General features: G+C 36.3%; 3 protein-coding genes across 5 annotated transcripts in view; 1 reads left to right on the top strand and 2 right to left on the bottom strand.

The window, feature by feature from the left end:
• The window catches only part of bicc1 (BicC family RNA binding protein 1), a 105842-nt gene extending 91761 nt beyond the window's left edge, over positions 1-14081 (bottom strand). The window contains exon 1 of one of the 2 annotated variants that reach the window (XM_089121982.1): positions 13706-14081. In XM_089121982.1, the coding sequence (XP_088978108.1) occupies positions 13706-13898 (193 nt within the window). In that variant the 5' untranslated portion in view covers positions 13899-14081. The remainder of the gene's footprint in view (positions 1-13705) is intronic. The other variant, XM_039653314.2, reaches the window with a different exon arrangement.
• Positions 14082-14686: 605 nt separating this feature from the next.
• LOC120464021 (DNA-directed RNA polymerase III subunit RPC4) lies at positions 14687-20931 on the top strand. Of its 2 annotated transcripts, none has more exons than XM_039653319.2 (9): positions 14687-14763; positions 15063-15219; positions 15402-15448; positions 16152-16300; positions 17267-17391; positions 17475-17577; positions 17689-17930; positions 18298-18444; positions 20153-20931. In XM_039653319.2, the coding sequence occupies exons 1-9, from the start codon at positions 14753-14755 to the stop codon at positions 20303-20305; spliced, it is 1134 nt and encodes a 377-aa protein (XP_039509253.2). In that variant the 5' UTR covers positions 14687-14752; the 3' UTR covers positions 20306-20931. The 2 variants fall into 2 exon arrangements, with proteins under 2 accessions (XP_039509253.2, XP_039509254.2); XM_039653320.2 differs by having other exon boundaries at positions 14690-14763; positions 15035-15219.
• tfam (transcription factor A, mitochondrial) lies at positions 20873-26749 on the bottom strand. Its single transcript, XM_039653322.2, has 7 exons — positions 26525-26749; positions 26086-26213; positions 25929-25999; positions 24635-24784; positions 23230-23325; positions 22443-22499; positions 20873-21411 (listed from the first exon to the last, which is right to left on the bottom strand). The coding sequence occupies exons 1-7, from the start codon at positions 26605-26607 to the stop codon at positions 21157-21159; spliced, it is 840 nt and encodes a 279-aa protein (XP_039509256.2). The 5' UTR covers positions 26608-26749; the 3' UTR covers positions 20873-21156.
• Positions 26750-26771: the final 22 nt, after the last annotated feature.

The raw sequence follows: 26771 nt of genomic DNA, 5'->3' as shown, positions 1-26771 counted from the left end.
AGCTTGCTGAAGACCAGAAGCTGACGCTGTTATGATTCGGCGTCCCTTTATAGCTTCCGCGTCGCTGTCATGAGTGATGTGATTAGGCTAAGCCAATCGAGATTGAATAGTTGCCTTCAGACACTTCATTCCGAAGGCATTCCCCAATGTGTCGATTCTCGACGCAGCGCGAGTTCCCTCGAAAGCGAACAAGTATTCACCAAAACCACTCTTTTCCTGGTAAATAATTAACTAAGATATTCAAAAGTCAATGAATTTGTGAAAGCTGAATGTAACATTTTTGACAAGACAAACGTTAATGTTAGTCTCTGAGTAACATAATTTATTTAAGCCACGAAATAAACTTAAAATAAATATAACGAACTATGCAAAAAGCACTTCATCGTGTTTTATAATTACCCAAAAATCAAACATAGTTCATCCCTCACACAAATTATCATGTCCATCAAAAATGTATGCTGGCGGTCGCTTGGAATATTAGAAAAAATAAAAAATAAATCGACATAACACACGCATGCATGGGCATCAGTCACTTCGCTGAATACTTGACGGCTAAGAAATAAATAATTATAACCTTACTATCCATCTGTTTTTAAATCCACATCATTTTAATATCCCAACATCGATATCTGTTAAAACATAACGCGCACAGTACACAGTAGTATTTACAAGAAGAGTCAAGGGAGTACACGCATTTCCTGAAAAATCCACATTTCAGATGTTTTGAATGTGTCATCGCGTTCCTATGGAGAAAATGGCGGCCAGAGCGGCTTCAACGTTGTCTGTCAGAGACAATAACGTACATAATACATATCAAAATACATGTACATTTTATCCCTTTCTTAAAATGACTGCAGGCTTGCATTCAAATCTGCCATCATCCAATCAACAACTGATGGATCAAACCAAGTCCCACCCTATCTTTTTTCACTTGAATGTATGTCAAAATATTGAAGGAAATGGTCTGTTGGTAGTTCCGTTACATCACAATTTGCACATCAAGTGGCATAATCATTACTTTCAAAAATATTTTCAAGGTATTTTTTTAATAATTACATTTTCCTGGGGATATTCTATTTGATGTTTGATAATCTAAATTTAACATGACTTCATAAAACTTTAAAATATCTATATCGCTTATTTTTAAAAACAAACTGCGATACTAGGCTATACTATTAATTTTATAGTACTATAGTTTTTAACAATTATTTCAATAAAAGATACCTCTTTTCTACAGTTTGATCTCACAATGACCAAAACATTTTACTGTAATGTTAAATAAACATTTAAATCAAAATTTAAATAAATCATATATCATTTTTAATATATCTAAATATATATGTATTTTACTTTAAAAATGACAAAATTTCATAGAAGAGTTGTATCATTGGCTATATCGTATGTTTAATTTATTTCTGAACAACTTCCTGAAAAAAAAAAAAAAAGACTGTCAAGTCAACTCATTGACCCTTAGAGCAAAGTTCCCACATATGCAGCCATCTGGAAAGCAACAGCCAGGCATGCACCAATTCATCCTGTAACTTATGCCTTAAACTGTGTATAATGTAGTGAATTTAAGTGCAATAGGTGTGTTAAGTTAAGTGAATAAAGAAATGCCAGTGACATTACTCATTCTGCCAGGAAACTCTTGGGTGGATTCTTTTTAAATGAACTGAGAGGTTCACCTAAACACAAACTATGAAATGTAATTAAAGATTATCTCTGTATATACCAGTAATGCCAATGGCAAGCATAAAACAATGTCTCTTCAACAAAAATGACAATAAGACATGCCTATAAACAACACGTGGCAATGTCATATCCAAGATTTAACACATTTACAGGTTTGATTGCTTTGAAAAACAACCATTTCGTTTTTGACTCAAATGAGTTGAGTTAGTAGCTGTAGTGTAATGGCTCGTTCTTTTCCTTGTCATAACAAAGTCTCTGGTCCGCGCCAGCATTTTTTAAAAACAGAGACTCTCCAACAGCTGCAGTGAATTATGTGCTGTGAGCGCTGGGACTCTTCCGCCCACCACCTCTCAAGGGTCCCTCAGACCCGAACAACACAAGCCAGGGTTTCCTGAATGGTCCCAATATACTTGATTCTACCACCTTTTACAGACTGATTTCCATTCTTTCCTACATTTATTGGCCTTTTGCATTGTATTACATTTGCAATGTGCCAAGCCAACTGAGTTGCTAGGCTTTGTCTGTCCGACGTGCTTAAAACGTCATACTGCTATGAACTCAAAAAACGAGGCCACGGCGATTCACCTCAGCAGTAGTTCTTGGGGAGAATGCCACGTTTACCCTCTGAAAGCTACAGGGAAAAGTGTTTCCCTAGGCCTTGATCCAGAGGACAGTTAGCCCCAAGCACATTCCTCACCGAACTCACTTCCTGTCTCTATACTTTCATCCAACAGACAACAAAAAGATGAACTTTTTAACCAGGCCTCGGCCAAGCACGCGCACAAACATACCCAGAACACAGTTAGCCAAAGTACACTTTTAAAACACAAGCGGTTCCAGAATGTACTTTTTATATTACCATAAATATAAGGTCAGGTTCGTGTCTCAGTTTACTAGGAATATAGAAAGCAAGGATACGTAAATAAATGATTGTCTTAGTAAACAGAAGTCTTTAAAATGGAAAAAAATAACTCCAAAGCCAAACCACCTTTGGTGAAAGAAATCCACATTATAAACACGCTATAAAAACTGAAGTCCTTTACAAAATCACAAGGCAGCAACAATGTTTTATTTGGGCTCTCCAGAATGGATCAAACCCATTTGTGATGATAAGAGTTATGCTTATTAAACAAGCCATTTGATCCCTTCCTGTTTGGAATCTTAAACAGACTATTCACTTCGGTGCCCGAGTCTGACCTACGGTGATCAAAGACGTCGAGATGTCATGTAAACTTGTTTGGGAATTTCTTTTGCAAGGGTACTTTTGCAAATCCCTTGCCAAGATTTGGGAAGATAAACTGTTTCCATCTCATCTCAGACACGTAATGAAAAACAATCCGGACTTTGGCAATTTGGAAAAAACCCTAAGCCCTTGATGTAGACTGGACAGAGAGTACTACTCCTTAATTGTGCAAACACTATCAAGAAAGTTAAAGGGATACTTCAGGATTTAGCATTAAGCTTTGTATTAGTAGAAAACCTGTAGTATTTTCAAATTACCATACTTTTCCCCTTCATATCCCCCTGTAACGAGAGATATATGGATTTTCTATCTGGAGAAAATCCTCAGATGACGCAAAAATCATCATTTTGCGTCATCAGAGGATTTTTTGGCCAGAGGCTAAAGACTACAGTCAGTAGTAGGGGGTGTCCCGCATGTTCTCAACCCGCTCATAGAGGGTGGGATCTCACTCACAGAATATACTGTACACGTGTCAGCCATCTTTTTTTTTTAATCTAAAGGCGGGCATACACTGTGCGATTTTCGTCCGATTTTGAGCCGAATTCTGACTCGTGCGACTCTTTTTCCTGTCGGACCGATTTTCAGCTTTGTCGTGCGTCGTTTGTCGTGCAGTGTTCGTGCAGTGTACGGGGAGAAACGAGAGGCGATTAGCCTCTCACGATCGACAATCGGATGGTCGGATGAATTTCTGGCATGTCAGAAATTTTGGTCGCTCCTCGTGACTATATCGCACAGTTGAAGCAAAGCTACGAACCGATTGCCCTAAACTCAGTGTTTTTTCCCTCACTGCACCTGCGCGAAAACAGAAGTTTAACCATTTCCTCTGCAGCAAAAATAAAATTAAAATAAAAACGAAAAGAGGGAGATCTTTAAGTTCTGTGGTTCAAACTAGCTACAAATTACTGTTGCTTACCTCCAGTTCGTGTTGCAAAATGGATAATACCCACCGTCTTCCAAGCCACCTGCGATGTAACACCTCTTTTATTAATTTGTCAAACAATGTTTTTGAAATAAACCTGTTTTTAATTTTCATTGATGATTAATTATGGCAATGTTCGGACATATTATAGACTGTTAATAGTTATTTTATATGCCTAATTCATTGTAATCAACCTAAATGTTTTAGACCATTTTTAATGAGGAGTAAGATTATGTAATATTTTATTATCCTCACTATGCTGTGAAAATATTGCGTGGCAAATTAATTATATTAGCGGATCAATTTAATAATAAAATTTGCCTATAGGCCTCCCCTATAATGATAATACAATAATACTAATAATAATTAAATGCATAAATTGAAAATGCTAAATCATCTTGATACTGATAGCAGATGCTTGTTTTGACAATATCCCTGGATACATACACGTAAATAGGCGCAATCCAGGGGCTTATCGCAGATATTACACGTATAGTGTGAGCAGTGAAGTCGCAGCTCGATGATCGGACCGTACAGTTTGAGCACATAAATCCTGAACTTTGGCTTTGCATCGCATGCGATTTACTCGTTGAGTGTGAGTAGGTACCTGCCTTAAGCTAGCAGGCTCTTGTTCTGTGGAGAAAGCTGAGTAGCGGTTACCATTTTCTTTTTCCCGGACATGCCCGGCCGTCGATGTCCAGGATTCAGTTTTGTTTTCTGCAGTTGCCATTCATTGTTTTCATGCACACATTTTGTTTCAATCTTACTGAATTCATTCAGATTAGTGAATCTGAATGTAGTGTTTACATGAAGCGTTAAACAAGTGATCGGTTGATGTGCGTTTTAACATTGCTAATGCCTTGTTCACACTACATGATTTTAAAACGTCGGGCTGAACTGTGTGGTTCACACTACATGACTTGCTCTCAGTGAAATCAGGAGTGTTCAAGTCAGTGTTGTAGTCGAGACCACCTCACTCGAGTCCGAGTCGAAAACCGAAACCAGAGAGAGTCGAGTCCGAGTCAAGACCGAGTCCATAGAGAGTCGAGTCCGAGTCGAGTCCGAGACCAGAGACGGTCGAGTCCGAGTCGAGACCGAGACCAGTGAGGGTTGATTACCTAATTTACTTTTATTTACTCAGAGAAATCCTTTATTTTTACTGAATTTACTTAGAGTTTAAAAAAATATGATCAGTTTAGGGTAAAAAGGCCACATAGTAGGTGGTGTTAAAAGTAATTTTATTACAATTTGTCATGCGCAGTTGCGCGCTAGAAAATCACCAATCACTGGGCGTGTCAATTAATTTAAAGAAATATTTTATTAACATACATTAATAATCACGAAAAATATTTTGAATTGAACTCGAGTGGACTCGGGAATAAGTCTGAGTCCTAAAAAAAAAATGTTCGAGTACGAGTCAATTCCGAGTCCAAATGCACACGAGTCCATGACAAGACCAAGACCATTAAAATATGGTCTCGAGACCGAGTCCGAGACGAGTCCGAGTCTCGAGTACTACAACACTGGTTCAAGTTGTTTAGCTGTTCACACCAATACCCAGCAAAGAAGAGAACACAACACGAATATGGACGTCAGACAGAAACTAGTGCTGCACACTGTTTGCGCGACGATCTGCTCTGAAAAAAACCCCTAAGATTTACCTGGTGTCCTCAACCAATGCGTTGCTATGATTGGCTGACATCACTGAGATTGAGTCGCGCGACGGCTCTGGATTTCTAGCAGGCTAGATATTTTTCTGGGCTCGGCGACGCGTCTATGAGGCGTCTGGGAGCGTTTTCGCTGCGTTGTTAGCTCTTTCATACTAACAGATTGGCAAGCGTTCATCGTCCGCTAATCCCCCGCGATAACAATGCACGCGATAACACCCTGACCTGTCGGCGAGCTCAACGATTTGCAAATCGGGCATAAATCGGGCTTAAAGTCCTGTAGTGTGAACTTGGCTAAAGAAAATTCCCGCTCCTTCATGAGAGATACAAGACCGGTGCGTCTCACAGGTGTCGCTCATCAGTAATCATGCCACCGGCCTCACGCCGTTGTCCCGCGGCTCTAGCCTCGTCCTGCTCGCCACAGTAAACATAATGAATAGTGACTGTAGAACGCACTTTAGGGCGAAACACACTTTAGGGCAGAGTCATCACGGAGACTCACTAGTTGCCTAGCCTTGTTATTTACTGTAACTACTGCACTCCGGTTACCGGTAGGCATGGCAAGTGCATTCTGGGAGTTGTTTACATAAATGACCGATTTTAAATACGCATTCATCTTTCCAGAGGTGAAGTATCCCTTTAAGAAATTGGAAAAATAAACACTTATCTAAAATATAAGCAGTCAGACTACGTTTACATGCAGCCAATAACCCGTTCAAAACCGGGATAGCAATAACCCGGTCGCGAACTGCCATGTAAACACCGGCAAAAACCTGAATATGCTCATATACCGGATTTAAAAAACCGGGATATTATACCTGGGGTACAAATTTTTTGTCATGTAAACGCATATCGGCATATCCCCATAGTGATTTGTGTTCTGTGCATGTTCTATTCGCAAGGAATCTTGGTCTTTTTAGTAGGGAAACTTCTATGCGCATAGAAAAATCCGTGTGCAGTATACCAGAAGTAAACATGGCGAGACACAGCACAACATACTTTTGCAGTGAGGTCAGTAACGTTACCAGCATCAAAGTGCAAACAAAGGCGACCGCTATCTGCCCCTATTCATTATCCGCAAGCTGCTGTTGTTGTTGTCTTTGGATACAGGAAAGAAGAATCGGAAATGACGCATATCGCGTCTTAAGGTTGTCTGTACGTCTAGACGCTAACCATGCGTCGCCGTTTACATCTGGATATTGCAATTCCACAGGAGAAACTCTCTCTGCTCACGCATGTAAAAGGATTATTCTTAATGTTTCAGAAGCCCGAATAGTGACCTTAACCAGACCATAACCCGAAAATTGGCCGCATGTAAACGTAGTCACTGACTGCTCGACACTTAACTTCACCCATGAGGAGGCCTTCAACATCACCACTGCATTTCTTATACTATATTCTGAACACTTTGGCCATGTTCACACAGCAGCAGAACACGGTCGTCAGTCCTGTATTTGAGTCCTAATGCGGTTCCGTTCACACACAGTTGGATTATTAAATCTATAATCAAACTCACACCCATTCAGGGTGTGATTTTCAGGACTCAGTTACACATTTTCCGAAAACCCGCACTGTGTGAACAAACTGGACTGTACTGTTGTCCGTCAAGCTGCTGTCAGTTAAGATTTGACCGATAAATTTGTGGCTCGATTAGACGCTTTTAATATCAAAAGTGATAACACTTTTCAGTTTTATGGATGTCACCATCTTTAATATTACTTTGGCTAAAGCCGCCATGGTTACTGGTAAGAGAATACGGGCTTGACACCCAATGCACGCTCATACAGACAGTATTCGAGACGCCTCTGTAAGTTGTTGCTTGAATGGGACATTTCAAGACTCACTTCTGTGATTAAATGTGGTTGTCAATCCCAAAAACTAACAGTGTGATCATAGCCTTTGACTGGATGTGTCACAAGAATCAGAGACAAAATGTCTTGATTTATAAAAAAATAAATCGAATTCAGTTCAGTTGCATAGCTACTATTTATCAGTTTGCCAATGACTAAATTAGTAATCAGCAATGACCAATGATATTATTAATATTATAGCTCTATATATACGAAAATCTAGTGGGTCACCATTACCATTCTGTCTAGGGAAACCTCAAGTGACAGATACAACCTTAATGAAGTGAATGAAGTGTCACTGGCATGGGAGTGTACAAATGTCTTTCCGTTGTTTAAAGGACGGGACTCCCAAAACATGAATAATTATAGACCAACTTCTATAATTAATGGCATTGTAAATTTTTTTTAAAAAACTTTGAACAATTATCTAACTATCTTTCGGATAACAATTTACTATCTCAATGCCAGTAACACAGTCTCATCCCAAGAAGTCATATAACTGACGTCTTGGGACGTCTTTTGACCATACGTCAACATCCGCCTTTTTAGGGTACCCTTAAACGTCGGTTAGATGACGATCCCGGGCCGTCATACAACTGACGCTTTACCTTTAACGTCGGTTAGGTGACGGGGTAGGTTTAGGGGTATAGGTTTAGGTCTGGGGTAGGGTTAGGATCCGATAACGTCATCTTACCGTCGTTTAAGGGTACCCTAAAAAGGCGGATGTTGACGTATGGTCAAAAGACGTCCCAAGACGTCAGTTATATGAAGTCTTGGGATGCTCTGGCCAGTCAGGTTTCAGGAAACACTTTTCAACTACCACTGCACTTTTGAAATTTACAAATGCTATTTTTTTCCAGTTTTGATAATAAATTTGTGTACTGGTGCCATTTTTTTAGATCTTACAAAAGCATGGATAAATTGTATTCTATTGGTCTTTCTAGTTCATCTCTTTTGTGGTTTAATTCATGTTTCCATTTCCATTAGTGGGTTAACATTACCATTCTGTCTACTGCCTAGGGACTTTGTAATGCAGAATCCTAACTTAATGCAACCTCATAAGTGACAGACTGAACACTATATCTTGGCAGCAAATGCTTCTCACATAAAATAAACAAGAAACTTGATTCACAAGTGATTTCAGTACAGTTTGGCATTAGCATGCTAATAAGATACCAATGTGATACTCCAATAGCCATACAAATAATTGCATAAAAATAATTGCACACTCTCCAAAACCTTCACTCTCTCGGTTCCTCTCTCGTGGAATGAGAACATTACATGTTTTAGGAAGACGCAGCTCTTCCGCAAGCACTCAATGACCTTAAACCAATGCACACAATTACCCTGTCTAACAAATCTGTCATTTTGTACTATAATGCTCTTCAATGAATGCTTGGTTCTTCCTCTGTAAGTGACTTTGGATAAAAGCTTCTGCTAAATGCATACATGTAATGTACATTAGATAGACATACATTGAATTTTGAGTAAAATATCAAATTTTTATCAGTACTTGAGGTATTGAATTATCTCACTCCATCATTCAACAGAAAGTATCTCAGATGTCAACACAATTACTATGAATGCACCGATATTGAAATGCTGACCTTTTTTTTCATATTATAGTCAATTACTGATAAATGCCACAGATTAAAATTCAATAATATTTTGTCTGAATAAATAAAACATAAAATACTAAAAACCCAAATCAATCGATTTAAATGCAAGCGCATTTGGGAATCACAATATTGTAATGTAGCTATGGTTTTAAGAAAAAAAGAATAATCATCTTGATATCTGCTAAAGAACAACAGTGCTATTAAAGGGGTATTGAACTTGTTGTAGAAAAGATTAATATAAAAAAAAAAAGTTAATCCAAGCTTTTCCTAAGGTGAGGATCAAAAGGAAGGCGATGCAAAGACAGTTTATTTGGAATAACAAGTTTTAAAGGAAATCTAAATGCAAAAATTGGAGAAGCAAGCAAGCGATTAAATATATATCATATATATATATATATATATATATATATGAAGAGTTCAGATGCAAAAGCCTCTAAATGCCATTTGAAATTTTCTTCTTTAATGATAATTTTTATCAAACTTGTATATTTAAGTTCAGTAATTTCACTTAAATAACAATTAATAGGTAATTATCATTGCCATTTAAGTGAAATTACTGAACTTAAATATACAAGTTTCATAAAAATCATCATTAAAGAAGAAAATTTCAAATGGCATTTAGAGGCTTTTGCATCTGAACTCTTCATATGTATATTAATATATATATAAAACTGCAATTCTGACTTTTTTTCCTCCAAATTGTGAGTTAAAAACTTCCAGCTAGCTTCCATACATTCCAAATAATTAAGATTGGAACAGCTTTAGTGTTGGGAGCCTGTGATGCATTAAAATGCAGCTTACCTTACATACAGCCAGCTACCTATATTTTTCAACAGACTGTACATTACATTATATGGCTGCTGATCTTTAGGCATAGAAACATTCATCATTTTGACACAGTATAGTGCAGTGATCATAGGAATAAACAGAGACAGAGTCATCTGGACACATTCCTGCTCAACATAATCTACACAAATTCAAAACAGCTAATACACATCTGGAACAGAAAATAAATTCAGACCTCCTTTGTGTGATTCATTCTAAAGAATTCCAGTTTGACAGTGTATTTCATCCACTTGAGCCAGCTAAAATAGTTATAAAATGAAATGATTAATGGTTCTTCCCATCCAAGAGGCATAATAAGATTCATAAAAGCATTCTTGAATGTTGCTTAACTGCTCATTATATCTGATGGAGTAAGTGCTTTTGGAGCGCACACCTGTGATGCTAACATTTCTGAAAACATGCATAGATGAGCAGTTCACAGATTTTAAACGTGAAGGTTGAACTTGGAACATTAAAATATTTGAAAATGCTTTTGCGATTAGCAATCGTTGTGCCCTTCTTCAACAAAATTACACTTTATCTTGTAACAGCTGCCGATGAAGTATGCATCCATAGACAACGTGGTAGATAATCTGACATGCTAGGAAGTCAATTAACCCCTTAGCTGTCACCCCCTTTTTTGAGAATGGGGGTTAAAATGCACTATTCAAACTTAAAAGGTTGTAATTCAAGAATGCTTTGGAATATATACCCAAGTTTGGTTTTGTTTTAAAGTGTGAAGTGAAAACATGAAAAATGAAAGTATGAAACGGTTATGGAAGTTTAAATTTACAGTAAATCAAATATACTGTACTATACATTTATTTTATTTTATATAAAATATATATTTTACAAAATATTTTTTACCATAAAATTACTATAAAATCAAAGCCATAAATCTAACCAAGTAATGTTCCAAATTTGAAGTTGATATCACAAAAATTTAAGTTCCCATGAGATTTTGTTTTCGGCGTAGTACCAAAAATAGCCACCAGGTGCCATTGAATTCCATTGAATTTAGTTGTATACATTCTGCCTTAACAAATTAATACATTTCTGTCCAAATATCACTTCTGACACAAAATTTGCTAACTTGAGACTCAAACCTTTCTGAAAATATGTGTTTTGACAAGATTATAAAATGTTTTGATCATAAATTATGAAATATAATGATGCCCAAAAGAGGAGGAGCCTGATAAAATAAGTACCGTTTCTATGGTAACACAACATTCAATTATAAAACGGTTTCACAGGATGAATTCTGAGTTCATAAGCAAATGATACCTAATTTATGATAACTACTAAAATATCTGTTTTATTAAAAAGGTGATAAATAAATATTATATTTTAGAGGATAATATAGATATATTATAATTTTTAGAGGATAATATTGTACTACATTTTTTTTATTTTTTATTGAAAAATATTAGATTATGAACTTAATTAGCTTAAAAACAGAAGTTTCAATGATTTATGGGTGCATCGACTTTTTGTGACAAAGGTCCAAACTCCTGTTATGATGCAGATTTTTGAGGTGCACTCTTGTCTAAATTCATCAATTACTCTTTCTACATAATTTGTAACACAAAACAGGGGTAGAACATCTATTTAGAAGTCTTAGACCTTTCCAACGAAACATAATTTGTTATAATTAGATTAGGATTTAATGGAAATATAGTGAAGTAAAGTTAGGCGTCCTGGTACCAGGACGGTGACAGTTAGAAAATCAAAAATAGCTATTTTTTTCTCATAATAAAAGTGCTTTCTATTTCTATGGATTACAATCTAGTTGTTTTGGATATGTACACAAGGTCACTTAATGTTTGAATTTTCTAATTGAGTAATGCTAAGTTCCAATCATTTGGTTTGGCAAATAAATCTTTTAATTTACATGAGCTTCTCTGTGCATCTTCTAGAAGAATCCTAATCTTTAAAGGGTTAGTTCACCCAGAAATGAAAACCTATATTCAATCTGTTCATCATATAAAGCGATCAAGTCTCTTAAGACTAAAACCGCTCAAATCATATGGGTTAGTTTTACGATCTCTTTATGAATTTTTTTGAAGCGTTATAGTACATCTGTCAACGGAGGCACAGATATACTTCATTTGTTTTCCGAATATGAATGAAAGTCTTAAGGGTTTGGAACGACATGAGGGCGAGTAACTGATGAAGTTTTGGGTGCAGCAAGCAGGTTGATCAAATACACTGTAAAATCCTGTGAGGAGATGCTGAATGACCTCAGCAGGAAGGATTGCTGTGGTGAACTGAACCTAGAGACTCTGTGTGTGTAGGATGATGATGTCCCTTTCTGAACTCAATCGGAACCATGACACAACATGGAAAGCATGACCCGACATGGACAAAGCATTAAAGAGACCATCAGAGCATTTTACCATCCTTACAGAGCCGTGGACGAGAAGCCCCTGGCCATTTTTAGGCTATAAACTGCTTCCACCAATTGAAAATTAAACAGTCACAGATTAATGGAAAGAGTGGTATTCATGAATGTTTCGTGACTATACTAATGCCAACTCGGTCTTTACTTTTTCTCAGTTCTGGATTCTACTGTTTTTCAGCCATGCAATCATCTGAACAAAAGCCACATACTGTCTGAATCGTCAGCCAAAAAATGACAATTCATTGTCCAAAAGTTACATTTAATTTCATCCTTAACTTTTATGAAGCAGTTAACCACATTTCCACGTTACAATTACTTTGACAAATTGGGGAAACAACAATTAAAACTAATGTCAAAAGCAAAGATGCTTTAACACTGCCCCCTAGCTATTGGTTGAGTTGTTCACTGCGCACACAGTTAATAGAGTTTTAGCCTATATTTATATAATATTAGTCTTCTCAGGTCCTAAAAAAATGGGGTCTTACACTAAACTAACCTAAAAATTCAGAAGGCCTATCAGAATATTTTAAAACAAAATGATACAAAAATTATACATATATACCTAACTACCTTTTCCCACTGCATTTTTATTATTTATTTGTTATATTTTTGATGATTAAGCTTGCAGCTTATGAAAACCTTTTATATTATTATCATTTTGGGGTTTTCATAAGCTGTGAGCCATAATCATCCAAATTAAAACAAATAAAGGCTTGAAATTTCTCACTTTGCACGCAATAAGTCTATATAATGAATTTTGCCTTTTAAGTTGAATTACTGAAATAAATGAACTTCTGCATGATATTCTAATTTTTCAAGTTTCACCTGTATGTTCAACTCATGTTTTCCACAACATTAGTAAAAAATGCACTGGGAAAAGGTAGCCTGTTAAATGAATTACAGGCAAATAGCCTAAACATAGAAACAAGAAAAACTAACCGAAGCATCAGTCATTTACATACGTAGCCTATTAAAGACATAGGTTATGTCTATTTTTAATTGTAGATAATACTACAAACTTCCCTTTAAACAACAACTGGAAGCTCTCTACAATTGAAGACTGAACGATGGAGTAGTCAATTAGTCAACAACAGGCTTTTTAAAGTATGGGCTTAGACTCTAGAAGCCCAGACTTTAAAAAGACATTTGACTAGAGTATTTAATTACATTTTTCATTGAACTAGCTATAGCCTATGCAAACGTATGTTTCTGAAAAAAATAAAAAATAAATAATAATTCGTCATGGAAGCGAGAATTTATAGGCTACATAGGAGATGAACAAAGGAGAAGAGGAAAATAACAGGCTCAGCTCTGCAGATGCTGGAGGCAATGCATTAGACTTTACTTTACTATTTGTACGTGTTTGTTCAGTTAAATAAGACAATTATTAACAGAAATGATGCCTTCTTCTGGATAGCAAACTTTTCAGAGTGTTTATTTCTTCCAACCTCTTTAAAATGAGTGATTGTCATAGACACAATAGTTTTACCTAATAACATGATCTCCAGTTTTTTCCGGTCCACTCGAAACCTCTCTTCGGTCCACTCGGGGTCCGGAGGTGCTGTGGGTCCGCTGGAGTCATCCTCAGACACGGGTAGAGGGGAATCAGTGCTGCGCTCGCTGTTGGAGCCCGGGTCAGACTGCTGTAAGTATCCGCTTAAGGGTTCACACTGAGCGGCCATGACTTTCACAGAGCACCGCTGACTCTCCGCAGCCGTCAGATCAGATCATTCTCGCGGAGAGTGAGCGCCAGTCATCGCGGCCACGGGCTCTGTGTGAGTTACACTGACCGGAGGAGTATAAAGTGAGGGAAGGCAAAAGTTGAGCGCCGCCCTTTGTTCAATATGAGCCAGAAGGGGGTCTGTGCGGGTTCCAAAATGTTGCGAGTCCGGTTCAAAGTCAGCTCAACTTATGATGCTCCCATATATGGTGCAACTGTCCAAAACAAATAAACAGACAGAAACACTATTTAAAATAGGCTAGTGTATTAATAAAAAAAAAAACCGAAATATATCATATCTTTGTGTTTGTATTTTATTTTTATTTACACTGGGGACGTAAAAATTACTAATATAATAACTTATGTTATATAATATAATTTATTAGGCTATATAGTAAACAGACGTTGTACAATACAGTTACAGTTATATATTAATAAGACAACTATGCAATTAAATACCATATGATAAACAGTTACTAAACATATTACATGTGATAAATGAATTAAATATTATTTAGTCAATGATGTAATGTAAATAAAATAAGCACAGTATATAAACAGTCTATTATAATATAGCCTAATAATACAGTAAGTTTATTATAAACAAGTATTTGTAAAATACCATTTTACTGTTTACTAGACTAAATACATTTTACATTAAAATAAATAATTCAATAATATCATAAAATAAAAGTTTATAATATAGTAATATAGTATTTTGTGACTTGATACCCATATGTACTTTCTGAATCCGGATCACGTGACTCATGATGCTTCTGCAAGGATGTAGCTTTCAGCTGGACAAATTTTAAAGAAATGAATTTCAAGTACGTACTGTCTTTATTTTCACTTAGATGGACTCAAGGAAGTCGCATTCCTTTCTTTATTCCAAATCTGGCAATGCAAATTATATTACATGGTATTAAAGACGTTGTGGTGTTAGCTTAGTTTGCTATCAAAATGGAGGCGCGCGCGCAGGAGCTGTGTTTACATGAGCGTTTGTTTTCCCATAAGCGTCTGACGCTCTCTTTACCATTGTATCAGTCTGAGTAATCATGTATGATGCCCAATACAAATGTCTAGGGTTGGTGTTTTCAGTAGGCTAAGTGTTTCTGGGTTGTGGCAGGATGTCTGAACATGGAGAGGGGAGCTCATCTGCTGCTTTCAGAACATCATTTGCTGTGGGTAGAGGACTGCCAACCCGAATATCACTGAATCCCCCTCCGCCAGGCAGACTGACCTCTTTGCGCTCCAGAGATCTGACCCTGGGTGGATATAAAAAGGTCTCACCATCTAATGTCAATGGTTCAGTGTTAATTGTGTTGTTGTTTTTTGCTACTGTTTTGTTGTTGTTGTTTTTAAATGCAAAATATGTTACATCAATACAGCTTGTTCAGTTCAACATTAAAAGAATGCACATATCTAGAAACTTTACACTTGACTCACTGAGGATTTCCCCCCACAGAAAACCTTTGTACCAAATGTTCACTCTGTTCGCAAAACTAAAGATGAGTAAGTATTTTCAGCTTTATTTGTAGTACTTATGTTTTATAGTTGGGAGGCAGACATCCTGTAACTACGGCTACTAAAGTGTAAAAAAAAATGTTTTAAGTACATGTATATGTTTGTTTATATTAGAGTTGTAAATTGGACATTTACTCTCTTAGCCAGCAATGCAGATTTTGCTAATACCTCAAAACTTGTTTTTATATGATTGTGATTTGATTAGATTCAGGAGCCTGTTATAGATATATTGATAATTACAATATTAACTTGTATTAACTCACAAATGCAACAAAAAACAACATTTACAATTAATTAAAGAAAACAACTACACAAAAATACTATTTAGTTTTTTTTTTTTTTTTAAATAAGGAATAAGCAAATGTGGACTAAAGATCAAGTATCATTGATTAAATGTTATAATCATTTTATAACATTCAATCAAGTTTTGTAGTATATCTTTTTATAGATTTATACAAATGTATATTGATTTTTTTTTTACACATTGCATCAATACATCCATTGTTATTGTTACATCCCTAGTATGCATATATACAGTAGCGGTATATACTGTATTGACTTCATTTAACAAACAGAGATAATTTTTTTTTTTTTTTAATTAAGTATAGACAACTGCAGCTGTCTTTGAAAGTAAATGACAGGTGGTTCTGTCATGTAAACTGTTGTCAATGTGAACTCTTGTTTTCTGGAGGTTACATGAGGAGACTCACACTGCACCAAAGAGAGAGAGAAGAGAGAGGGAAGACAGACAAAGAGAGAGACGGCGACGAGAAAAACCTCAGACTATTCAGTCTCATTCCATCTTTGAGCAGGGTCCTGCAGACACCTACAGGAAACCAGGTAAAGCACACTTCTAAATCACACAATTATTGACATTATATTTGGACTGTAGAGCTAGAGGAGAACTGGCCCCTTGGTGTTCCCTGGTTTCTCCCAAGTTTTTTCTTATTTTTTCCATTATCCATCATGAAATGAAGGTTTTCATTCCTCGCCATGAAGTATGTTTCCATCCAAAGCTGTGAATTTAACTTGTGTGCAAAATTGGAATATCGCACGAAAACGTAACCAGTACGGTGACAGCAAACGCAGTGCAAATCATGTCTCCGTTCTGTGTGGATCCTATGTTCATGTAAAGAGACCAGGAAATGAGGCAAAGACCCAGTCTAAATCTAGAAAAGCCCCTGAGGTTGTGGTTAGGGGTTAAACAGATTGTAGTTGATCTATACGAACCAGGCCCGCATTTGTGATTCATCATTGAGTGAAAGTTTATCATTTGCAAGTGTTTTGTCTTGCCAATTTAGTACTCACGTGCTGTTATCTGTGAGTACAGCTGCACACAATGAAGCACACACAAAGAAAGGCACATTTTAGACAGCACCACCCAAACATCTAATTCACCAAAAACACATTCCCATAAAGTTGTCAAAATACCCGTGGTAATGTCTTAAGTAAACGTAAATAGTTGAGAAAGAAATCTGCTGTGTATCATCATATTGGATCCATGCATTCAGTCTTAAAGTGACAGAAATCTATAAATAACTTTATCTATTTATGTCATTAATGTTAATCAAACAACAAAAATATTTAATTTATACACTATTATTTAAATACACTATTTTACATTTGGCCTGAATTATTACATGTCTGAACCTGAATATTACATTTAGACTTTGACATTGTTTTATTGTCTATGCTTGTAATTAGTGTATTTGTTCTTATTATTACCCCCTCTTCGTGGTGGTAAAATTAATTTTAAATACTAAATCAAATTTCATTTTAATAATTTTCCTGTGTCTGATCTTCCAGGTAATTGGTGCAGCTCCAACCTAGATGCCTGTGATCCTGCACTGGTCACAAAATGCATTAAAAAGGAAAAGAACAATACTGAGGATGATGACAATGAAATTTTACAAAAACTCCAACGAGATGATGTAAGCCAAGTCACAATGACCCTTTATCATCTTGAAAGTTAATCAATAGTATATTAATGTTTTATTCTGGTTTAATTGAGCAGTTTTTGGATGATCCTGGATTAAAAAATGATCCCAAGCAAAGACCAATCAGACTTCCACTCCATCAGTCATGCTCATTTTTGTCAACAGAGGCAGCTAGTTCATGTAAGTCACAGTTTATTTATGCCAGCAGTAATTTGATTTTTTATTGCCAGTTAAATCGTTTTCTTGCTACTTACTTACAATAAAGAACTGAATCCAATACATTTTTTGCAGTTAAAGAGAGAGCATCTGATAATGTACTGAAATACCCGCTGCCATTGAAGGGAACATCTACATTCCCGCAACAACCAACAGTTGGAGAACTTTTCCAGCAGTTAAGTGTTTCAGATCAGGAAGAACTACTGCTTATTCAACTTCCTGATACCTTACCTGGTCAACCTAAAACCTCGAGCCCAGAGAAAACAAAAAAGGACGACAAAACTAAAGACAAGCGCTCATCACAAATTAAAACTACGGTAAGTTTACGTTTCATATTATGCAACTTAAAGGCGTCATGTCAGTTGTTTTTTTCTTTGCCATACGTTTGCATGTTTTTTTTTTTTTTTATGAAATTTTTTTTTCCACTGTATATCACACAAGTTGTTTTGGAGCTCAGCTTCAGAAAGTTACATAATGTACGTTATTTGTAACGTGTTACTCTCAACACTGCTCTTTTTTCACAAGGCTTTGATTTCTGTATATTATTAGTATGATTTCATAGCACACTCATAAAAGAGTTTGATTCCTCATGAAATTATCGCTTGAAGGCAAATCACATTAAATTACAAACATTTAATATCATCTTCAATGTCCCCTTTTAATGCTATGATATCATTTTTTCAGGATCAGCCTGATAAAGTACCTTTGCTGTCGGACTTCTCAGAGGGTCTGATTGGAAAACTGCAAATTAGAAAGTCTGGTAAAGTCCAACTGGCCATGGGAAATGTTACATTAGATGTCTCGGAGGGAGCGGCCTTCTCTTTCCTACAGGTAAGTTAGCACATTGTCATTTTAGCAAGTATAGCAAAATAATCTAGGAAAGATTGATAGATAAAATCAGTTTGGGACTCGCTCATATTGATTTAAATCAAAGCCTTTTGAAGTATAATTATTACATCAAGCCATAAACCAATTCCTGTTTTTCTGTCCTCAAATTTAAAGGGATACTACACCTTTTTTTTGGAAATAGGCTCATTTTACAACTCCCCCAGAGTTAAACTGTTGAGTTTGACCATTTTTGAATCCATTCAGCCGATCTCCGGTTCTGGCGGTAGCACTTTTAGCATAGCTTAGCATACATCATTGAAGTGCACCAGACCATTAGCATTTCTCCCAAAAAAATTACCAAAGAGTTTTGACATTTTTTCTGCAACTGATAGGCTGTGCACTGTTGCTCGATATTACAATCTCTCTTTAAAGGTAGCTAGCGGAGACGTATTAACATTCACAATCTAAAATCATGATTTCGCCCAACCCCTTGCTTGGGGCTATCAGTATGTTTGAAACTGCATGCTGTTTGAGTAGGTAATAATTTTCAATTTGAATTTACTTTGCGTTAAAATGTATGTTATATATAGTATGAATGTAATCCGGACGTACTAACTATATCCACCATGTTCATGTCATCATCATGTGACCTACCAGCGTCAATAGAGTGCCAAAGTTACGACATCACTCTATAGGACAAAACGCGGAAATGAGTTTGCATTTTAGAACTCCCGGTTTCCTCGCTCTAAAGCCTATGTGATTTTTGAATGGGTTTTTGCTAAATCGCCTGAAATAAGGTCTGTGGTGAACAAAGCCTCTAAATATTTTCTCATAAAACACACCAGATAAAACCTGCTTGTGTTTTTTTTTTTTTTTTACACTTTATTGTGTCTGCTTGTGTTTTTTATTTTATTTATATAGGCTTCAAAATGTATACATTTTAGATTAACTTGTAAAGATTATCTTGATAGACAAAATATGTAAGGGTCACAACTCTTTGTTGAACACAGTTCATATTTTTTGCAATTTTCCAAAAGTCTATGGGGAACCCATGTGCCGCTAGCTTCCGAGTTGTCCTACAAAGTGACGTCATCACTTCGGCACTCTATTGTGTCGCTTCACCGCCATTTAAAAATCCTCTCCCATGGTCTCATGGGATAATAAAGTGTCCATTGAATGCGCACTTCAGAATTTCGCCTAAAGTAGTAGGTCATCCGGCGACTTGTTTTCGAATACTATGGCCCTGTCCCAAATGGTACCCTATAGCACTCGCGGTCTTCCTACGAGTCCGCAGTATCGTGACGTAAGGCTGCTTTTACTGTCGGGAAGAAGTCTGCTGACCTCACATCAGTGCAGACTCTGCAAAAGTGCGTTGAGGCGCTCTACGACCGCAAAGGGGGCAGTCCTGAAAAACCTAAAATGACAAATGGGACACCCTATAGTCTCATGGACTCAACACATATGCACACGCGGCAGCCATTGCAAGTACACAAGAAATGTACCATTTGGAACAGGGCCTATGTATTCGAACGTACTACTCTGTTTAGCATGCTATATAGTAGAGAATTATTTGATTATTCGGACGCAGCGAAGGTGTCGGAAATATTTTTGTCCCCACTGTAGCATTCTGGATTGCCAAGCTGATATTGAAGTCAACTGGATCCATTTCATGCACTGATGTTATTTACATGAAAGATGTTTCTATCTCCAGCAACTTGTTTGTGTGCGGCTGTCGGAGGGCCTCACCGGGGACATGACTGTGCTAGGAAACGTCACACACAAGCTGGTGTGTTCACCTGATTTTGAGACTTTACTGCAAGAAGCCAAATTGACATCTAATCTCTGCTCGGCTTCAAAGTCCTGATTTGTCAAACTCCACAAGAATATTTAAAATAATGTAAATAGCTGTTTTTAAATGTAACATTTTTAAATGAGGTTTTGTGTCCTGGTTTTGTTAAGCCTAATTGTGAGGGCACTTGATTTTTATTTAAAAGGGATAGTTCACCTAAACTTTTGTCACATGTTTCATGTCATTAAACAGATTTTGGGGAAATGGAATGGAAAAAGGCAGCTTATACATTCCTTAAAATATCATAATTTGTTTTAAGGCGTGTTCACACCAATAACTAATGATAAAGATATATAGAAAACTCTACCATTTAAAGTGGCAGATGACAAAAAAGTATGTTTGTAATAAACAGAACTTAGTAATTCGTTGTTTTAGACGCTTATTAAGTTTTAGTTCTTGGTGTGAACGGGGCTTTGGACAGAATAAAAGTGATACAGGTTGGGAATGTGACGTCAAGTAAATGATTGTTATCACTTTGGGGTGAACTATTCCATTTAACATTAGAAAGCACACATGAACTTTTAAAAGCTTTCATGAACTTGTATAGCATTCTATTGTAAATACCTTCTGTTGCTTTTATATAAAATGTGAATGTTTATTTTGTAAGTAAAGACATACAAAACATGGTGTCCTCTTTCAAAGCATGATATGCAACTCATTCTAAGCAAATGAAAACTGATGTCAGTAATACGGTTTATGAAAAGTAGCTAAAAGCAAAATAGAAATTAGTCAGTCACAGGTCTTCACAGCCTTCGTGCTTTGAACACTATAAATGCAGCTCTAATAACGGAAAGCACAGGCTTTTTATTGAGGACGGAACTGGCTTTTGTACAACACTCCGTCTACCAGAGTCATACATAATCTTACTACTTAATGCTCTTTACAGTCTTTTTCACGGCTGTTTTAGCAACTTCAGCCCTCTTTTTTGGCGCTTTTGCCTTTACCACTGTTACTTTGGATTTATTCTTTCTGTCTGCGATGGCTTTAGCTTTGGCTTTGATGGATCTCCTCTCTTTTCTCCGAACAAGGTCTTCCCTTCCAATCTCAATCATGTGCTCCTCCCACGATTTTATTTCGTTCTTGTAACGGACTTTGTCATCCTCTGCCAGCTGTGTGTACATCTAAAAAAATTAAGCAGTTAAGTCAGATTAAGAAAGCCATAGGCGACGTTCTCACAGCAGCAGAATCGGTTGTCAGTACTGTATTTGAGTTCTTAATAAATTTATGTTCACACACACACACACACAGTACAGTTATGTATGGGAGTGACAACCGCATGCTTAGAAAACCCACACTGTGTGAACGAAACGGATGTGACATGGATGTGTGGTTCGACTGGACTCTTACTATAAAAAGTGATACGATTTTTCAGTTCTATGGACGTAGAAATATTTGACATCACGTTGGTCACGGTCGCTATGGTTACTGGTTGCTTGACTCCCTTTGCACATTCATACAGACAGTATTCAAGATGCTACTCTAAGTTGCTGTGTGAACAGGACATTGAGACACCTTGAAAGTGAATGCGGTTATCAATCCTAAAAGCTGACAGTGTGAAGTGAATATGGCTATAGTGAGCTGTCAGTTATTATCTAAATAGCCTAATTATGATGAAAATCTAAGGGAGAAATTATCCTTCACAGAGAAAGCAGTTCTGTTGACAAGCACAATTCCCAATCAAACAATTAGTATTACAATTTAAAATAACAGTGTCTATTTGAATATATTTTTAAAGTGTATTTTTTCCCCGTTATAAACTACAAGTTCAGTAGTTTAAAAGTCTTCAGTGTCATGATTCTTCAGAAATATGCTGATTTGCTGCTCAATAAATATTTCTTAATTATTATCATCAATGCTGAAAACAGTTGTGCTGCTTAATATTTCTGTGGAAATCGTGACACTTTTTTTAGGATTCTATAATGAATAGAAAGTTGAAAAGAGCAGCATTTTTTATTAAGTCGAGTCTTTTGTATGCTTTACATGAGTAGTGCTATTTACGCTATATAATGCTGCTTATGTAGTGTTTCAAATCAGACACTTTTATGAGTTGCCTTAAATGGCAGCAGTCTATGCAGACTCACTAGAGATTATGGAACAGAGCTATTGTGTGCCACTTTTGAAATAAAATATGCTCAATTTGGGTACAACTCACTTGTTTCTGTGTGATGTTGAATCGCATCCAATTGTCTCTCAGCGACTTCATCTTTGCCTGGAAGGAAAAATAACATTAAACAATTGTTGCAACAATATGAAATACTTAAATGGTATTTTATGGAGATATTTTTTTAGGTTTTAACAGTCTATATCAATTTTGTTATAAACCTCAATTATATCAATAAGCTAAATTCAAACAGCTATACTTGGTGCTAAATATCCAGTCTCCAAAAATAAATATATTATCTCCCTTGCAAAAATAAATAAAATGATTTGTACATAATATACAAGTTTGAAAATTCAGAGAGTCAGTAAGATTTAAAAAAATAAAAATTTTACACTAATTCAACAAGAACAAATTAAACAATTCAAAAGTAAAGACATTTATGTTGTCACAAAATATTTTAAACGTTCTTTTAATCAACGTGTCCTGAAAAAATGTATCCCAGTTTCCTTTCAACATTTACAATGATCAGAAATGTTTCTCGAGTCAGCAAATCAGCATAACAGAATGATTTCTGAAGGATCATGTGACACTGAAGCCTGGAGTGATGATGCTAACAATTTAGTTTTGCATCACACAAATACATTACATTTGAAAATGTATTCAAATTGACAACAGTTACTTAAAATTGTAATAATATTGTACATTAGTACTGTTTTTACTGTATATTTGACCAATAAAATCCAGCCTTGGTGAGTATAAAAGAAAATATTTAAAAATCCTACAGACCCCAATGGTAATGTATGTCCAATTTTAGCTATAAACTAAAGTTCATCTTCACCTGCACAGTAGTTCCCTTTGCTTCCTCAAAGTGCTCCGCCATGAAGATGTTGAATGCGCTCCTGGGACGTTTGGGCTTGCCAAGACTATTCAGCTCCTACAGTTAAAGTACAATATCCCATTTAAAGCCACAATATGTATTTTTTCTGCTTTAAAAATAGCAAAAATAACTGTATCTATGTTCTATATTTCTATTAGATGTGTACTTACATTAACCCGACGGTTTCCACCAACTTTCAAATACGGAGAAATTTATAGTTTAATTCGAAGACACGGGATGTTTCTTTATTTCCGTTTCGTCGCCCGTCTATGGTGTCATATAACCTTTGACTCCTCTATTTTCTCTAACTTCCTTGCGGTACCCGGCGAAACCGCCAAACACAAAGGGGAACACTAGACTACCGCCAATAAAGCAAAGAAAATGACGAAGAAAAAAAAGTAGTACGTATTTTTATGTGTGTAAATCACGTGCCTGCTCACGAGCGCTCACTCTTAACAGACACTGTCCCCGGTGCTGCTCGCGCATAAAGCGCTCCCCTTTCGCAGTAACCGGGTGGTCTCATTCAAAACAGCCAACTGTCGCTGTTAGCGAGCCTCGCACATTGAATACTCATATGAGTCAGGCTGCGAATGTACGTGCCCGCTTCAGCACGCTCATGCTTACCAAATAAACGCCTCATCTCCGGCGCCGCGCACTCACTACATTCCCTTTAGCCTTTAGCACATAGTGGATGCATAACGCAAACCCAGTCAAACGTTTGACTGCAGTTACAGTATCTTATGTACTTTATAATCCGGTGCGCCGTATATATGAAAAATGTTCTAAAATAGGTCATTCATTGAAGGAGCGTATTATAAATACTTATATTCGTCTGTATTATAGTTATGGACCACGATTACGCTTTGCCTGCACGTTCTGCTGCTACAGCCAGCTCAGTAAAGCTCAAACGTACGGGTGAAAAATATGACCTGAGAAGGTTTTGGGACAGGAGAAAAAGCATGACACAGGTAAACATTGGGGTTGCATTTAAAGCTTCTTGACAAGCTAAATCTACAGAGATGCTGTATATCCGTATATTTTGTGAAACGATGATGTCATGCCATGAGCTGAGCTGGTTGTCATTGACAGCGAAAACAACTCCCGTGAGCCCACGCTCTTTCCCGACGTCATCAAAGTACTTTTTTTGTTATTATTTTAAATGAGTGACCCCTGGTGGCCAAAAATCACATACTGTATGTTTAACAGAAATCTAAATGCTTAATTTATCAAAACCTCAGAACCTAAGTTATGCAAAATAAACCAAGGATGAATATAGTATAAAGGGGAATAAAATAATATTTAGTCATTGTAAAGATTCTCAGAGGTGGTTTTGTGTAGTAGTTACGTGACAGAGGTCAACGCTCACCTTCTTTCTCCTAATTGCTTTTCTTTTGGCCACTCTTTGTCGCTTTTCCTCAGCAATAGCAACAGTCTGTGCAGGGGTGAGTTGGGCTTTGTATGTCTCCAAAGCAAGCTTATACTGCTTCCTGGATTCCAAAGATGAATCCTGAAATGGCTGCACATGTGACAGTTCAAATTAGTGGCTGACAGGAAGTTTACAACACCAATAACTAAAGAAAATATTGTCTGATAAAACGTGAAGATCCACAATTAAAGGCAAAAATTACAAAAAGGACCAGATATTTAAAACAACCCTATAGTGAATTCCTGTTGTTGTTGTTTTCTCCACTTGTTATGATACATTTTATAGACCATTTCACAAGATGTAAACAACACTGGTCCAGAAGCACTTCCTGTTTCAGTTTTTTAACACCACATAAAAGCTGGGATAAAATACAACCAACAGAACATTTAAAACTGAATCAAAAAGTTAAACAAACATCTTTACATGTGAAATAAAGAAAACTGTTACAAACTGAAACAGGAAGTGCTTCTGGACCAGTGTTGTTTACATCTTGTGAAATGGTCTATATTTTATTTAATTATATATCGTTCTAGACCTATCTAGTTATGGATTTAGTGTTGATTGTTCAGATTTATGATTTATTTCATTATTGATTTATTCCAATATTGATCCCAAGATTGATATTTTAGTCTATTGTGTTCTGTCATTCAAGCTGCAAATTTTCAAAATATATGCTCAATAATAAATATATGAATATTACATATTCATTACATTTTTACTTATCCTGTTAGCTGGTGTATTTAATGCATGTTAAATAGATTTGCCAAATTATTTTTAGGACAGCAAGCGTTTAAATATTTATAACAAATTGTCATCCTCAAATTGTCATTGGAGTAGAAACATGGTAATGTTCTTAAAAATATATATATAAAACTGCCTTGTGTGCAATTAAAATGTTGGTATACAATTAAGTTTTCATTTGAGTATTGTTTAATATCTCTAAAAGTAAATATCAATTGAATTTAATAATTTTAACTTTGAATAGGAATATACTATTTGAATAGTAATATACTAATATACTATCTGACAGGGTTCCCAGTCATAAATTCTGTCAATAACCAGCCCTGGTTGTATTATATATAAATGTATTATTAGCTTTAGCAAACATGCATGTGATTTTTGGCAAATACATTTTATAGTAATGGATTTGCACATATGTAAGCTGGCATTTTACACAACATTCATTCAAAATACAGCAATAAATAAATAAACGTATATGAAAGCAGGAATGTACCTGCTTCTGTTCTGGAGTCAGCATTCTCCACTTCTCTGCTAACTTTCGGACAATATCCACATTTTTCAGTCCTAAGCAAAATAGATTGTTCTTTATCTTGAAAAAAAAAAATCAGAAATGCAAGGTAGGCTACCACTGCGACTCGAGTGGACATTACCTGGGTTCTGTCTGCTGAAGCTGGGCTGCATCTCCTTCACATATGTCATGTATCCTGTCAGAGGTCTTTTAGGTGGACCTCCAGTTGTGGTGCTAAAACTCCTTATCACTGGAGCAACACATGAACACCTACAATTGCAAAGCAATGGCATTATGCAAAACTGTCACGGAATAGAAAATTAGTGGGGATTTATGTAGTAAAAAATACAAAATAACACAAAACGCTCCTTAGACCTAACGAAAAACTTCAATACTGTCACTATATCCTGCATTAACTAATCATATATGCTTCAGTAAAATTGTGAAAAATGAATGTATAGCTGTTTATACATTTCTGAATGTTTCTGACGCACATATTGCGAAAATAAAATCCATTAGATATGATACATTAACTAATAAGCAGACATGCACGAATAACCTTAAACTTGCAGCATGCTCACCTCACAGCAGATGCACTCGAGAACAGACTCAAAGACTTGACCAAAAGATTAGCACCGACTGACATCAAGCTAAACGGAGCCATCGTGCACGTGCTGAGTTCTTCACAATAATATCAGTCAGATATTTATTATGCACGGTGAGAACAATACACAAAAAAGCTGGCCAAAAAAATGCTGTTATGGTTCCTCCTCCCCCTGTTAAGGCGCCATTTCCATCTGCAGTTCGACCGAAGTGCATTATGGGACA

The sequence above is a fragment of the Pimephales promelas genome, chromosome 17 (assembly GCF_988280905.1).
Source record: "Pimephales promelas chromosome 17, fPimPro1.hap1.1, whole genome shotgun sequence".
NCBI lineage: Eukaryota > Metazoa > Chordata > Actinopteri > Cypriniformes > Leuciscidae > Pimephales > Pimephales promelas.
The sequence above is the reverse complement of the archived record's forward strand: the minus strand, read 5'-3'. Positions and strand labels throughout refer to the sequence as shown.

Coding starts and splice junctions, on each gene's coding strand:
- LOC120464021 (XM_039653319.2), top strand. Junction 16,301..17,266: donor AGACACCTACAGGAAACCAG/GTAAAGCACACT, acceptor CTGATCTTCCAG/GTAATTGGTGCAGCTCCAAC. Junction 17,578..17,688: donor AACAGAGGCAGCTAGTTCAT/GTAAGTCACAGT, acceptor CATTTTTTGCAG/TTAAAGAGAGAGCATCTGAT.
- tfam (XM_039653322.2), bottom strand. CDS start 26,607: ATGGCTCCGTTTAGCTTGATGTCAGTCGGTGCTAATCTTTTGGTCAAG. Junction 26,000..26,085: donor CTTCAGCAGACAGAACCCAG/GTAATGTCCACT, acceptor TATTTTGCTTAG/GACTGAAAAATGTGGATATT. Junction 23,326..24,634: donor AAGCAATTAGGAGAAAGAAG/GTGAGCGTTGAC, acceptor CTTTAACTGTAG/GAGCTGAATAGTCTTGGCAA.